The sequence below is a fragment of the Megalobrama amblycephala genome, linkage group LG21 (assembly GCF_018812025.1).
Source record: "Megalobrama amblycephala isolate DHTTF-2021 linkage group LG21, ASM1881202v1, whole genome shotgun sequence".
Lineage (NCBI taxonomy): Eukaryota > Metazoa > Chordata > Actinopteri > Cypriniformes > Xenocyprididae > Megalobrama > Megalobrama amblycephala.
The window spans coordinates 20395569-20412055 of record NC_063064.1 but is presented as its reverse complement, the minus strand read 5'-3'; the positions used below and the strand labels follow the sequence as shown (position 1 = coordinate 20412055).

The following is a 16487-nucleotide window of genomic DNA, read 5'->3' as shown; positions in this document are numbered from 1 at the left end:
TTAATAAGAATCACAAGCTGAAGTGTTGTAAAATACATGAAGACTGGGTTTTTATAGGCCTTATAGACAGACAGCTTGAGAGTGACTCCTGAAGGACCAGCACCACATCCTCTTGTACCACTGTTTGAAGAATTTATTTTCCAGAATCTGGCAGTAAGGTGTGGGAGTTCACTTTTAGTCCATCTCTTATCCTGAAATGTCCATCTTGCAGAGATGGACTAAATGATCTTCCAAAACTTACTGCCAGATTCTGGAAGATAAATTATAAGATAATAAGTTTGAATAAAAGCATACTTAACCCTTTAAAAACCCAGTGGACCGCCGGCGGGACGGTAGACTGTTATGAGGTTAAGAGCAGCATAGTAGACCAAAAATAACATTGATATGAAATTATTTCGGTTCTGTGTTCGCATATATCGGCTTTACAGACAGCTGGGTAGTATTGGAAAATCATGTTTAACCCCATTTAGACCATTAGCAGCTTAGGTGCAGTGGAGTTAGCAATCGAATCAAAATACATTGTTCCCCAATTATCTTAGTACACTTTAGAGGCTGTTTATCTCAGAATTTTAACAAAATATAGTGTAAATTCACTTACCTTACAAAACCAGTAATCTTCTGTCAACAGTCGATAACGTATGATAAACTTGATCCCGCCTCTGCTTCAATTTCATTGGTTGAATCTGTGAACCAATCATTTTCCTTTCTGCCCTTAGAACATGTTTGAGTAAGTAAAACTCCCATCTGTGCTTCAGCGAATCACGATTAAAAACTGGGCCTGCTAACCAATCTGAGCACATAGTGTATTTTGGAGGGAGTGGCTTCATAGAAGCAGGAAGTCAAACGAGCCGCTCATATGACAGTGGAAACAGAGGTGTAGAATAAGGAAATATTTAATTTAGGCTACAACACACTGTAATTCACACCTTCATAGCATGGAAATTTTCTGCCCATTTTGGCCCGTATGATTGGCAGCCTTTGATTTTCCGCCACACATTGAAGCGCTTGAGTGTAATGCGCCTCTTATTTACAATCCAGTTAATTTGAGATCTTGACACAGACACATCATTAGTCATTAGTGGCAAGAAACTTGCGTATGATAACATCATTGATAAGAAGCTGCAGAAATGGAAGTTTTCCCTTTCTCCCTTTGTAACTGTAGCCTATAAGTCAACATAAACAAACACACATTTGGACGTTTAATTAATGCTGAAAAGATGTCAATCCAACACGTCCCGTCATGATTGAAAAATACTTCCAAAATGAAAGTTGAACCAACGTCATTTGGCCGTGAATTCCACATCTTTTCTGCGTGTCCCTGGATGTTTAAATGTGTGATCTTCTGGATGTTAATAAGGTGTGTTGCTGCATAATTTAAGTGCATAAGTAAGCCTGCATATAAAATAATCACACACCCATTGTGTAACATCGTGAAAGGCAATCAATTATGTCTTGAGGTTTACTTGAAAAAAGTTATAAAAAGGTCCAAAATCGGTTCAGTCAGACCTGAATCGTCCTTAAAACGGTTTAATCACATGTACATCACAAACAATAACATTTGTAGACTCAAGCAAATTAAGAGTGTTCTGATTTAGCATAATATTTTATTGTGGATATAAAATTTTTGAACAGAAACAAATTTTCTTCAGTTTTACATTAATTTTTTGCATCCATTAACCAAATAACAAAATAAAACTACAAAATACTGAATTATGGTTAACATGTGAAAGTTGTTTGGCTCATTTCCTTTATTCACCTCCCCCAGCTCTTCCTGGAGCATGCTTTAGGTGTTCTGCCATTGCTGCATCAATTTCCGAGTCAGTGGCATTTTGGCTCCACCTCTTCACAGCATCTGAGGGAAGAGAACATGATGCAAAAAACAAAAAACATTCACATTTGAGGTAAATGACATGTAATTAATTTGAAAATGTCTTGTGGTTCTACCACTAAATTTAAAATACAATGGAACAAGATTGTGTCCATTTCATGAAAGGTAATCAACATGTTTTACATTTTATTTTACTGTATAATAATCTTATATCAATAATATATGTTCTGCATTAAATGTGCATTACATTAGCGAGGAGAAAAACAAAACAGGAGGTCATTTAGAGAATTTCCCCTGATTTTTTTCAATGTCATAAGGCTAAAATTACCCTGAATTACAAAGTATAAATGTGTAGCCTTGAATGGCTTCTTTTCAAGGTTGCCACCAACCCTCATATTGAACTTCACCATTAGGTCATTTGACATTCTGTGAAAAAAATACTCAAGATTACTTCATCTCAGAAAAATTATCACATAAGGTCAATATTTCAATTAACAGTAATGTGCAGCATGCAATGTTAAAACATACACTTTCACAACCAGTCATCTATCATGTCATGTCAGTGCTATGAACTATGACCTTATCCATGTTCACAGTTTTTGTGACCATCATTTATGACTTACACTGAAATTATGTTTTGATTTCTTGTTTTCCGTCTGGCTGACTGTGAGTCAGTATGGACACCTTAAAACTTCTGAACAAGTGGTGTGTGACAGACTATATCCCGAATTCAAGTAATATAAAAGGCTATTTTTATTATGGTGCCAATCATATATATATATATTTCCTGAAATATTATGCCGCACTACAACCTAACAATGCAAGGTAAATATGTACCTATTCATGACTTTGTTAACACAGTCTCTAACAGAAGATCCCCCAACTCTGGACCGTTTCTGAACTTAAATGTGACACCACAATCGAAATAATGTAATATGATATTTTATAAAGGGCTCTTGATCGATAGATAAATATGGATAAAGATATAAACCCGATTCCAAAAAAGTTGGGACACTGTATAAATTGTGAATAAAAACAGAATGCAATGATGTGGAAGTTTCAAATTTCAATATTTCATTCAGAATACAACATAGATGACATATCAAATGTTTAAACTAGGGCTGTCAATCGATTAAAAACTTGAATCTAATTAATTACATACTTTGTGATTAATTAATCTAAATTAATCGCATACATAATTTTTGTTGTGAAAGTATTAAATATTTCAATTCAAATGAATCAATGCAGGGTTTTTCCTGGGTCAAAAATGGTCTTCGGTGGTGACAGACATGGTCATCCACACAGTCAGTAAAAAGTGCCCTTCCCACGTGATCTGCGAGCCCGATACTGACAATAAAGTACCCGTCACTGTAATTCTTTCTTGCCCTCTTTGCAAAAAAAAAAAAAAGTGATTTTATAGCTTTGTAAGAGAAGATGCTTTTTTGCTGAACCTGAAAAGTATTAAAAAGTAGCATTCAGAAGTTATATTAACTAATAATATAATTTTGTACCATATACAATTGAATGCACCTAGCTAACAACAACTTGCTTTGTTCTGGTTTCACCTCACTCCAGTCTAAACTTACTGATTTTATAGGTACATTGTCATTTAAATAACCTGAAAATATTGTGGATTATTAAGGCTAATTTACTAACCACTCTTGCTAAATGGGGTAAGCACACTTATGTTCTCATTTCAGAGTTTTTCGAGTAAATGATTCATTATAGACCGTGTGGACAGATCAGTTGTTGTCATGATTCATTAAAATTAATATGTTCAAATGAGTCATTAGGTCGCAAATTAGACATTAGCGGACATTGACGCGTTGCGTGCGAATCGCAACTGTTATTAGGACATCGCAAAAGATTTGTCAACACAGAAAACACTTCACCACTGGATAGGATTTTCTTTTTGTTTACTGAAAGTGTGGTTTATGTCAGCTGCATGTGCAGGGTGCCTGTCAGAGAAGATGAGGTGACGGTTTTTTTAGCACTATTCACACCCAACGGTTATTCAGGAAAAACATTCTCCGAATGCGCCTTGTGAAACATGGATTTGTGTCAGTTGATTTAGATTATTATGTGTGAGGTAGAGAGAGTGCAAAGACGGTGCTTACTTTAAAGACAGAGAGAGCTCGCGCGCACGAGAGAGGAGCTCTCTAATCGTTCTGTCCGTCAGCGCAGCAGTCGTCTCCCTCCTTCAATTACAGTCGGCTAAAACGGCTCCAGGTTCAAAGGTCAATGTGGATTAATCTGTGTTATTTTTTTAACGCGTTATTTTTTCTCAGATTAATTAATCAAAATTAACGTGTTATTTTGACAGCCCTAGTTTAAACTGAGGAAATGTATCATTTTAAGGCAAAAATAAGTTGATTTTAAATTTCATGGCACCAACACATCTCAAAAAAGTTGGGACAAGGCCATGTTTACCACTGTGTGGCATCCCCTCTTCTTTTTATAACAGTCTGCAAATGTCTGGGGACTAAGGAGACAAGTTGCTCAAGTTTGGGAATAGGAATGTTGTCCCATTCTTGTCTAATACAGGCTTCTAGTTGCTCAACCGTCTTAGGTTTTCTTTGTCGCATCTTCCTCTTTATGATGCGCCAAATGTTTTCTATGGGTGAAAGATCTGTGCCCGGTTGCATAAAGCATCTTAAGTTTTTCCCTTAAGTATGACACTTAAGGCGTGATTTCCCCTTAACTAAGGGAATGATTTAAGGGTGTTGCATATAATCTCTTAAACTGTTCACTTAGGTAAGGGAAACTGTTAAGTGTTTAACGACAGCATCCCAGGATTTGCCGTTGAAAAATTCTACTGTTGCCATGGACACGTTATTTGTTAATACCGATCGCGACATGTTTTCACAGAAAACAACTTACGATGGATAAAGAAAGCAATAAATAAAACCAAATATGAAAGAGAAAGACCAGACGAGAAACTCAAATTGATAGTTTACTCAAAATTGAGAATTCTGCCGTCATTCACTCACCCTCATGTCGTTCCAAACCCATAACACGTTCATTCATCTTTGGATAACAAATAAATATATTTTTAATATTCTTTCATCATTTATTTCCATTTATTGAAAGACATCCATATGATTACGGCTGTGTCGGGAGCTCAAACGAGCGTGCAAGAACCAATCAGGTTTGTTTTTGCGTGTGATGCACGCACGTTTGCGCTTCCGTTGACTATATAAGATATGTGCTACATATGTGATTTCATTAACGTTTATGTGAATAACCTGCTAAAGTACAATTTGTTTATCATATAAAGCGGTCGATCGTGTCTCGTTAGAAGACTTGGATTGAACCTGCTCACTCCGTGTAACACTTAAGGTGAAGTTTTACGAACCTTACGTTATACTTAGGGAAATGACAGTTAAGGGGCTTTATGCAACACTTACGGTTTTTTAAGGGATTACTTAAGTGAAAAATATATACTTAAGGGAAATTCTTAGGGTTTATGACGTTTCACCTAAAGAAACCCTTAAGTAACACTTAACGGTTATTTTCTGCAACACCCTTAAGTTTAAGGGAAACATAAGGGCGAACTTAAGGGAAAATTACACTTAAGGTGCTTTATGCAACCGGGCACTGGACTGCAGGCTGGCCATTTCAGTACCCGGATCCTTCTTCTACGCAGCCATGATGTTGTAATTGATGCAGTATGTGGTCTGGCATTGTCATGTTGGAAAATGCAAGGTCTTCCCTGAAAGAGACGATGTCTGGATGGGAGCATATGTTGTTCTAGAACTTGGATATACCTTTCAGCATTGATGGTGCCTTTCCAGATGTGTAAGCTGCCCATGCCACACGCACTCATGCAACCCCATACCATCAGAGATGCAGGCTTCTGAACTGAGCGCTGATAACAACTTGGGTTGTCCTTGTCCTCTTTAGTCCGGATGACATGGGGTCCCAGTTTTCCAAAAAGAACTTCAAATTTTGATTCGTCTGACCACAGAACAGTTTTCCACTTTGCCACAGTCCATTTTAAATGAGTCTTGGCCCAGAGAAAACGCCTGCGCTTCTGGATCATGTTTAGATATAGCTTCTTTTTTGACCTATAGACAGGGGTGCACATAACTTTTTTGGTCTGGTTCTCAAGGGAGTACCTGGAGATGTTGCTTGGTACTCACACTTTACACGACACATCCTAAAAGCTGTCCTAATCACTTTCCTCCTGACTGCTCTCCTCACTATCTTCTTTTCTCTCGAACATGGTAGATGATGATAATGATTTTTTTTTTTTTTTTTTTTTTTTACTAACATTAATGACAGCAAAGGCTGCTGTCACTTTAAGAAGGAAAGCACGGACCGAATAACTGACACACATCCGGTTTCTTTCTCAACACTTCACTTATGACATAAGCGAGAGAATACTTGCCGAGACAGGTATTTTGACATAATTTTGTGTGTATGTTTCCTTTCAAGCGCAAGTAAACGCGAAAGCGGAATTAATTCGGTGTTCAAGCGCTGTCTGACTCTCATCATGCGCGCGTTTCGGGGGGCTGTGCGCACAGATTACAGTTCGCGAGTCCCGATTTTCGCCTCTTCTTCCGCTTTTAAAGTCGTTTGAATGTGTTAATTGGCGAGACAAAACACGTCCAAATTACAAACTTTCACTCTATGATGGTTAAATATAGCAGTTAATCCGCGAATCACATGCGTGCCGAACCGTTGGACCTTATCCGTATGGATCACGGATTAACTGCGATCCGTTGCACACCTAATAATTAAAGAACACACATATTATCATGATTGCTATCTTACCAGAGATGGAGAAAAATCCTACTCCAGTAAGTAAACGTATCCCTGTGAACCGGTACTCAAAAGCGCTTCCCTCCATGTTTTCTGCTACGCATAGTTTATTTTTACCGCGCATGCGTACCTGCGTACCTCTAATGTGCACCCCTGCCTATAGAGTTTTAGCCGGCACCGGCGAATGGCACGGTGGATTGTGTTCACCGACAATGTTTTCTGGAAGTATTCCTGAGCCCATGTTGTGATTTCCATTACCGTAGCATTCCTGTATGTGATGCAGTGCCGTCTAAGGGCCCGAAGATCACGGGCGTCCAGTAAGGTTTTACGGCCTTGACCCTTACGCACCGAGATTGTTGCAGATTCTCTGAATCTTTGGATGATATTATGCACTGTACATGATGATAACTTCAAACTCTTTACAATTTTTCTCTGAGAAACTCCTTTCTGATATTGCTCCACTATTTTTCGCCGCAGCATTGGGGGAATTGGTGATCCTCTGCCCATCTTGACTTCTGAGAGACACTGCCACTCTGAGAGGCTCTTTTTATACCCAATCATGTTGCCAATTGACCTAATAAGTTGCAAATTGGAATGTGTAGCTCTTTTTTGGAATGTGTAGCTCTCATGAAAACCAAAATGAGCCAATATTTGGCATGACATTTCAAAATGTCACACTTTCAACATTTGATATGTTATCTATATATTATATTGTGAATAAAATATAAGTTTATGAGATTTGTAAATTATTGCATTCCTTTTTTATTCAGTGTCCCAACTTTTTTGGAATCGGGTATATATATATATATATATATATATATATATATATATAAACAAATGATTTTAACAATCTAGCAAAGACTGTGAAGTTGAACTGAAAAAATTAACATGAATTTCACAATGTCATCATCTTGTGAGCTTTAGTGGAGTCAACAAATTTGTCTTTACACGTTAGCCAGACATTTTGTGCTACTTGATTGAGAAACTTATATGACTGCAGTCTTGCATGAATGTACATTATTTGAAACATATCTCAAAAGCATTATTAATATTTTTAGTGGTAAAACATTTGAATTCAAAAGAAAAAAAAGTACATCTTAAAGTGAAACCTTTAACCCGCTGTGCTAAAAATACTTTAGAGGAAGTGAAACTAATAAGTGGTTTCTGTCGCTAAGAGATATTTTCTCACATAAGATGTCTTAACTATATATCACAGCATATTTACATGCTCATGTCAGGTGGGCATCAGTTAGCCTACATTTTAAAACCTTTATGGCAACAATATAGCAACATTTTATTTTGACTATGGCAACATTTTTATTAAAAAATATTTATTTGAATAGGACAACATTTGTATTTTAAAACCTTTATTTTAATATGGCATGACACTTCATTTTACAACATTTCTATGATTAAATCGCTGACTCCTCCCCATCAGCCAATCACTTTACTCCATAGCAACGAGGTCAACCCCGCCCTTATTCTTAGCTTAAAGGTCCCGTTTTTCGTGGGTTTTTGAAGCTTTGATTGTGTTTATAGTGTGCAATATAACATGTGTTCATGTTTCGCGTGTAAAAAAACACAGTATTTTTGTTGCTTTAAGTGACACATTTATGTGGCCAAGTGTAAATGGAATTGTTTTGATAAATCAGAAAGCCATTTGATCAGTAAAAACGCATGAAGTGACCAGGTGTAAACAGACCCAAAGAAAGCCTTGGGTGGATGTCAAGATTTTCTGTTAATATTATAATATATGTTAAGTTTTGTGGTGTGTTATTTTTATTCAAATGCCTGATTGCACATAATTAACTTTATTCTGTGTCAGTCTCATTGAATTAATAAAGTTCAAAACTTTTCTTGAAGCCTTCTTTAGTGTTGCATATTTTAACCGTTAGATGCACTAATATCAGATCAATTTTGTTCTGCATTTCTGACCAACTAGAGCAAGAATACACGAGCATAGCAGCCAATTTATGCAATGGAGGAACAGTCTTTAACCACAATTAAGGGTGACACTTTATTTTGATGGTCCGCTTAAGACATTCTACTGAAGTATCTTTGCAACTGCATGTCAACTAGATGCAAAAAAATGCATCCATCCATCATAAATATAATGCAATATAATCCAGGGGGTTAATAAAGACCTTCTGAAGTGAAGTGATGGGGTTTTGTAAGAAAAATATCCATATTTAAAACTTTATTAACTAGTTAATTAGCTTTTAACTTGTGGTTAATTTATGGTTATGATTGATCATTATATATTTCACCCATAATCCAAGCTAATTCGTTACACTGTACAACAACATTAAGTGTAATTTAATTTTCATGTTTAATAAAGATACATTGTTCTACAATTCACATTGTAGAGAAAGTGGTAAAAAGTTTAAATTACATTAATATCAAAGGGTTAACTTACAAGATGAAGGGGGAAAGAAAGAAGAAAAAAACAACTTTGATCTGTATCCATCACCAAAACATTTTTTATATAAGCAGACAGGAAATGACTGCTCAGTGCGGTCACAGTGGTGTAGTTCACGTTCAGCTAATAAAAGCATCAGTACACAGCAGCATCCACACGAGCAACTCACACAATGGACTCCAAAAGACCGAAAATCTACAAGAGGACTCATGGCAATAGTAGCAATGAGATACAAGAACTGGACAGAGAAGATGGTGAGGAGATGATCACTGATGCCAACAGAGACACAAAGAATCATGACGTCAGGACAGAAACAGAGAACTCAGACACTGCCATATATCAAACACTTCAACACTCAGGTACTAAGACTCATTTCATTACAGCAACATAACATTCAATTCAAATGAGTGTTTGAGAAATATTTATCTTCATATCTGTAATTTACAGGAAGTGTTTGTGTGAGGATCAGAAGCTCCAGAGCAGCTCCAGTGTGTTTGGTGCTGCTGTGTGTTCTTCTGCTGACTGCAGTCATAGTGCTGGCCATCAAACTCACTAAAACGGCTGATGAGTTTTACATCAAGTACCAAAACATCACAGAAGAGATAAATGAGTTAAGAAAAAGAAAAACAATCTTGAAAGAGAATACTACAAATTTATCAAATTATAATAAAACCCTGAATACAGAAAAATTGACATTACAGAAGGAGATGAAAGAACTGAGGCAACGGATACATAAAATAGGTAAAAAAAAACAACAACATTACACTAAAACTACACAACTATTCAGTATTTAAAGAATATAGTATGTATGTTTTGGGTTACCTGTTATAAATAAGTTGTGTCAGTCAGTGTGGAAGGAAATAAAGAGCTAATTGTTGTACTGGTTGTTCTTACAGATGGATGGAGTTGCTATCAATCCAGTCTTTACTTCATCTCCACTGAGAAGAAGAGCTGGACTGAGAGCAGAAGATACTGTACAGACAGAGGAGCAGATCTGATCATCATAAACAACAGAGAGGAACAAGTGAGTGAAAGAGAATGATTGTTTGTGACCATACCTAAGTTTGGAGCAACAAAGGCTACGTTCACACCAAGGATGCTCAATTCTGATTTATGGCTCAGATCCAATGTTTTTGTAGAGCTGTTCACATTGTTGTTTTAAATGTGGCCAATATCAGATTCCAGTGTGAACAGATAACGGTCCTGGACTGACCCGCATGCGCAAAATAATGATAAAAAAGACATCACGCAGCACGCTGTCATATGGAAGTAAACATGGAGGACATTAAAGCAAGTGATTTCACTTATTTATTTTTAGTGTGCTATAGTGTGATTTATAGTGTGAAAAAAAGAGGAGGATGCAATAAAAGAGATAAAAGAGAAATTTATGGTAGGAGTCCTCGTGTTTTGCTTGTATATAGAGCTGTCACTGTAATACTTATGAGTTCTGACACATCATTGTCCTTCCACGTCGTGTATGTAAAACCCTTTGAAAGTGACTCCCATGAGTTCAGAATTGTGACGAATGTTGCTCTAGACTAGAGTGATGTAAAAGTCACATGAATTCTGATTTGACTGTTCAAACCGAGGTCGCACTGCAAAACATCTGATCTTTACCAGATTTAGTACCACATATGAAAGTCGGAATTGAAAAGATCAGGTTCCATGTGGTTTGTGCTGTTCACACTGTCATGACAAAAACAGATCTGAGTCACGTGAGCAAAAAGATCTGATTTGCCTGCAGTCTGAACATAACCAAAGTCTGACAACACCTTCCTTTGTGGACATTCTGTGAGCGACGTGAAATTTGTCTGAACTGTACATCTTTGTTTGCAATGAATTTCTTGAATGAATGTATTAATTATTCGGCCAACTTAGATAACAGTTTTGCTGCTTTAAGTATGTTTCTTCATTCATTAGGAGTATTTAAAACAAGTTCCAGGTGGCACTGATGTCTGGATTGGTCTGACTGACAGTGATGTGGAGAACACATGGAAATGGGTTGATGGCACCAACATGACCTCTGGGTGAGAAATCACTCCTGTAAAACTACATCCACCAAACTCGGCACAGACCTACAGTCTGTTCTGACTTAGTCTGTCAATCTATCAATATATTTCAGCCCTTTTATAACCTATCAATACAAAACCACCATAGCAACAAAGTACAAACTTCCTGGAAATGCCTAAGCAACCACATAGCATGCCTTGGTAACTGATCAGAACACTTCAGATACACCGTTGCAATCATAAAGTACACTGTAGCAACATATACAACCACCCAAAACAACAACCACTTGATCAACTGCCTACAGTCATTCTGTATATCTGTGTGACTGTACAGCCATTAAAACAAGCTTTTAAAATGCTTTTAAACATTAAGACAAAATTAAAGTTAGTCTTGACAAACTTTATCTCACAGTTAGTATCATATCGCACAGAAAGCAGCACTGAACATCTAATGCTGATCTGTTGCAGGTTCTGGAGGGATGGAGCACCAAGTGATAGCGCTGGTGATAAGGATTGTGCCATAAATCTGCCATCAGGGTTTGCTGATTATTCATGTAAAAAAACTTTTAAATGGATCTGTGAGAAGAACACATCTTAATTTACATTGCTATAAAGGGTTGTTACAACATTTGTCTCATTTCTCTTTTTGTTCTAAAACATAGTTCTGCAAGTTTCCATGTAATAAATCATCTTTATCATTAAAACACTGAGTACATTTATTTATGATTCTATTATATTTTGTTACTGATTCATGTGTGCAGCTCCTCATCCACCATATTCACAGTGAAAGCTGAAGTGTCCAAATACTAACATTACTGAATGTGTTTCAATAGATTAACCCTCTGGAGTCTGAGGCTGATTTGGGGCTTGGAGAAGTTTTGACATGCCCTGACATTTGTGCTTTTTTCAGTTGTTCATAAACATATAAATGACAAAAGTGTCATTACACTGTATTCAGCACAAACTAGGCTACAATAATATTTGAGGAACATGTATGTACATGTTTGTATTTTTGAAGGAATAATGTTTATGCGTGGTTATTGAAAAAACAAAAAACTTAAGTCACTGAAATAAGGCCAAAAAAAGTATATTAAATCTGTGTTCACAAGACTTCTGGGTATTGGAGGTTGTAGACTAGAGTTTTTGCTTCAGAATTATGTAAAAAATTATGCTGCCTACTCCTTCATATAAAACAATATATTGATTTAGTTTTTGTAAGACACTTTTTGTCAAGAAACACAGTATGCGTGGAGGTGTGAATCATCATGAATAATGGGTCATTTACACCTGAGAAGACAAAAGAATCACATAATAATGACCTGAAATGACTTGCATATTAATGAGGCCTTTCAGCCAGGTAGGCTGTGAAAAAACCCCTCTGTAATAATGTCTCAGCTCATCATAAACAGCAATACTGTGAAATATTATTACAATTTAAAATAATGGTATTCTATTATATTCTTTAAAATATAAAGTATTTCTGTGATGCAAAGTGTCTGAACAATTATGTTACCTCTATGGCATTTCATAAAGGCTTTTAGCTTAAAAGCATGCACATTTGGAGAAATATTGATGGATTCTTATATATTTATGTCAATTTTCTATACTGAGAAGTAATATTTATTGTCATCACTATGAGTGCTGGATACTTTCAATTCATACTTGCAGCCGGAGGGCGCTCTGTACACCTTTAGGCCACAAATTCATATAAAGAAGAAAAGGAACTAGGAACTAACGGCATGTCTTCTAGAGATCGCTAACCATGGCTTTAACATCCAAATAAACACTTTTCAAGACAATAAATACACGATTGAGACAATGCATACAAGTATTGCCTCTGAATTTGCGTCTGAATAGCCCTGGCTCCGTGGGCGTGGCCGCATTAGCGGGTAATGAGCTGAATCTCGGACTTCTGACATGGCTCTCTTTTCATACAGATTACATAAACACAGAATGTTTGTTTTTCGATTTGACTTACATGATTTAAAACCTGACATTTCAACGTTTCTTTAGACATAAGTGTCATTTTTTTTGTCATTAGTATTCATAAGTTACAGTTCATTTTCTGAGAACTATCAGATTGGACTTCGTTCAGAGGGAGACGAGAGATCACGCATCATGTTAGTTTTCTTTATTTTACAAAAAGCACAACATTGTGTTTTTACTCTGAGTGTACACAAATAAAAGAAGACATTCTATAGTTTCAATTGATATATTACTTATGTCTGTTTTGCTGCAATGTGAAACAAATCCTGCAAAACGCGCCGGTGCGTTTTCGGACCTCAGGGAGTTAAAGTTTAGTCCATCTTTAAATAAACTTTTCCTGATAATTTACTCACCCCCATGTCATCCAAGATGTTCATGTCTTTCTTTCTTCAGTCGAAAAGAAATGAAAGTTTTTGATGAAAACATTCCAGGATTATTCTCCTTATAGTAGACTTCAATGGGCACCAAACAGTTGAAGGTCAAAATTAGTTTCACTGCAGCTTCAAATTGTTCTACACAATCCCAGACGAGAAATAAGGGTCTTATCTAGTGAAACCATCACTCATTTTCTGAAAAAAATTGAAAATTATATAAGTTTTAACCATAAATGCTCATCTTGAAAGTTTATTTAAAAGTGGACTAATCCTTTAACTCAACAAATGAAGTGAGATTGGGGTGTGGCTATTTTTTTTTTCTTCTTCTTTACTTAAATTCTCTATGGTGAGGCTAGTAATGCGGAAACTTCACACTTAAGAGGAAAATAATCAACTTCAATCACTTACAAGAAGTAAGAAATGTTATTACATTGATATAAAAGGCTTAACAACATGACTACTTTTACTAGTATTGTACAAAAATATTTTAACATAAATCGTTGCTGTTTATCTGCAAAACCTTTTTTTATATAAGCAGGATATGACTGCTCAGTGCGGTCACAGTGGTGTAGTTAGCGTTGAACTCTGAAAGTATCAGTACACAGCTGTGTTTTCCACACACAAGCAACTTACAAAATCTGACTCTAAACGACTGAAAATGTGCAAGAGGAACAGCACAGGTATTGAGATTTATTTGATTATAACAATCAACACACATATTTTAGTCATGTGAGTAATTAAGAAACATTTATCTTCATGTCTGTGGTGTTCAGGAATTGATTCTGTGAGGAACAGAAGATACAAAAGAGCTACAGCGTGTTTGGTGCTGCAGTGTATTCTTCTGGTCGAGGCGATCATATTGCTGGGTCTCGAACTCAGAACAAAGACTGATGAGTATGAAAACAGTGAGGACAAATACAACCAACAAAGGAACAAGGAACGTGATGAGATCCAAGGCTTGTTAAAAGAGAAAGATAAATTGGAGAAAGACATTAGCAACACGATTAATCAAAATAACCAGTTAAATGAGGAGAAAAAACAACTGTTAGCACAATTTTTGGGTAATCTTGAACTTCACTTAAACTACACATGTTTAGCATTAAAAAGATGCAGTGTTTATGTTGTGTGTACACACGGATGTTAGTAAGTTTCAGTTCAGTGTGGACGAGAACAAACAACTCATAACTAAACTGGTTATGTTACTAGATGGATGGAAGTGCAATCAATCCAGTTTATACTACATTTCCTCTGACACGAAGAATTGGGCTGAAAGTAGAGAAGACTGTTTGAACAGAGGAGCAGATCTGATCATCATAAACAACAGAGAGGAACAAGTGAGTGAAACACTGATTGACTAATTCAGATTCATGATTCAGTTACTCACATTAGACGTGTGTTAGCTGACATACTACAGAAATTATTTCACTTCTATTCTATTATTAGGAGTCTTTTAAAACTAATGCTGAATTCTGGATTGGTCTAAATGACAGTGATGTGGAGGGCACATGGAAATGGGTTGATGGCAGCACACTGACCTCTGGGTGAGAAATTACTGAACTGATTAATATGATATAAATGATTATCATATCACACAGAAAGCAGCACTGAACACCTAATGCTGATCTGTTGATGCAGGTTCTGGGCGTCTGGACAGCCCAACATGGACAAAGAGGAAAACTGTGCTGTGCTGAATCCATTAGGGTGGTATGGTTATCCATGTGATAATGTTTTTAAATGGATATGTGAGAGAAAAAAAGCACCTTAAAATGAAATCTGTAATGTGATGGCTAATAGAAAGCGGGTAAAAAAATAGTTAGATTTGTATTTGAAAAAAAAAAAAAAAAATAGTTGTACTTTTTTGTAAGCTATATGTCCTACTGTAATAAATCATCATTATTAAATTAAGCAAATTAATTTGTGTTGCTGTTATATTTTATTGTTGCATGTGTGCAGCTTATCTGCAGTTTTCTGTCATGTTAATATGTACTCAACATAAAAAAAAAAAAAAAAAAAACTGTTATACTTCCAATATCTCAATATCACTGATGCAAAAAGCAGAACTACCAAACGATGAGCTCCAACACACATCAGATCAAGAGTCTGCAGCCTCACACTAGGAACAACAGACTGATTTTAAATCTAAGCTAACGGCTTAAATCTGGCTAATATTCACATCCTAAACAACAAAAAGCATTTCCTATGATGCTGAGGAGACGGTAGAAATTTAGGGAATATTCAGTCTTTATTTCCACAGACATAAATTGAAACCTGTGTACATCTGAGCACTTAACAAACAGCATCAGTCTGCTTTTAACCAATAAAATATAAGTTTCTCAATCAAGTAGCACAAAATTTGTCTGGCTAACGTGTAAAGACAAATTTGTTGACTCCACTAAAGCTCACAAGATGATGACATTTTGAAATTCATGTTAATTTTTTCAGCTCAACTTCAGAGTTTTTGTTATGTTGGTAATATAATTTGTAATTATAAAAAAAAAGAGAGCATTCAAAGGCAGAATATTTAAATCATTACTTTTTAATGGATTTGTTACAAGACTTGATCAGTTCTGGTTTCCTACAGCTAAAATATGCCCCAAAGTTACTCTGAAACGCTGTGAGACATTTTGACCATAGTGGTTTTGAGTCTCGACAGCATAAGTGTAGGAGCAGAAGCTCAGAGCAGTACAGTCCCAGAACAGACACAGAACAACATTCACCATCTGAATGATTTCAATACATTATTAAAAGTTATCAAAAAAGTTGCCTTTTTATCATCTTAACAGGATATCACGTGTTCATGACCACAGTTGCAAAAACAGACCACTTCAGAGCAGTGCGGTTCACTTAAAGCAACGTCATGACTTTTTCATAATTACTGCAGCTTCAGATCCTGACGCCATGTTTCATAGCAAGGCTTGAAATTGTGAGCATTTTGGTTGTGCATGCACCTGAAATTTACTCTGTGCAACCTCAATTTATTCGGAAGCATTTGTGCAAGTGAAAATAATTGTTGAGGTGTGACCTGTTTTCATTTCTCTACAAACATTGCACAGTATGTGCCTGCTGTGAGCTGATACAGTGACCGGTCCAATCTTCTATCCAAATGT

General features: G+C 36.2%; 2 protein-coding genes across 2 annotated transcripts; both read left to right on the top strand.

Annotated features, from left to right (window-relative positions):
- The first annotated feature begins 8946 nt into the window (after positions 1-8946).
- On the top strand, positions 8947-11964 carry LOC125256792 (C-type lectin domain family 17, member A-like). The gene is made up of 5 exons (XM_048173005.1): positions 8947-9370; positions 9459-9752; positions 9908-10035; positions 10932-11038; positions 11489-11964. Exons 1-5 carry the CDS (start codon positions 9184-9186, stop codon positions 11616-11618), a joined length of 846 nt encoding a protein of 281 aa, XP_048028962.1. The 5' UTR covers positions 8947-9183; the 3' UTR covers positions 11619-11964.
- Positions 11965-13683: 1719 nt separating this feature from the next.
- On the top strand, positions 13684-15176 carry LOC125257082 (C-type lectin domain family 4 member M-like). Its single transcript, XM_048173519.1, has 5 exons — positions 13684-14060; positions 14154-14441; positions 14587-14714; positions 14824-14921; positions 15016-15176. The coding sequence occupies exons 1-5, from the start codon at positions 14039-14041 to the stop codon at positions 15143-15145; spliced, it is 666 nt and encodes a 221-aa protein (XP_048029476.1). The 5' UTR covers positions 13684-14038; the 3' UTR covers positions 15146-15176.
- The last annotated feature ends 1311 nt before the right edge of the window (positions 15177-16487 follow it).

What these genes read in the sequence shown, in the direction of transcription:
- LOC125256792 (XM_048173005.1), top strand. Translation starts at nt 9,184, where the DNA reads ATGGACTCCAAAAGACCGAAAATCTACAAGAGGACTCATGGCAATAGT. An exon ending in GCAACGGATACATAAAATAG is followed by an intron (nt 9,753 to 9,907) that starts GTAAAAAAAAAC and finishes TTGTTCTTACAG; the next exon opens with ATGGATGGAGTTGCTATCAA. An exon ending in GGCACCAACATGACCTCTGG is followed by an intron (nt 11,039 to 11,488) that starts GTGAGAAATCAC and finishes GATCTGTTGCAG; the next exon opens with GTTCTGGAGGGATGGAGCAC.
- LOC125257082 (XM_048173519.1), top strand. Translation starts at nt 14,039, where the DNA reads ATGTGCAAGAGGAACAGCACAG. An exon ending in ACTGTTAGCACAATTTTTGG is followed by an intron (nt 14,442 to 14,586) that starts GTAATCTTGAAC and finishes TTATGTTACTAG; the next exon opens with ATGGATGGAAGTGCAATCAA. An exon ending in TAAACAACAGAGAGGAACAA is followed by an intron (nt 14,715 to 14,823) that starts GTGAGTGAAACA and finishes TTCTATTATTAG; the next exon opens with GAGTCTTTTAAAACTAATGC.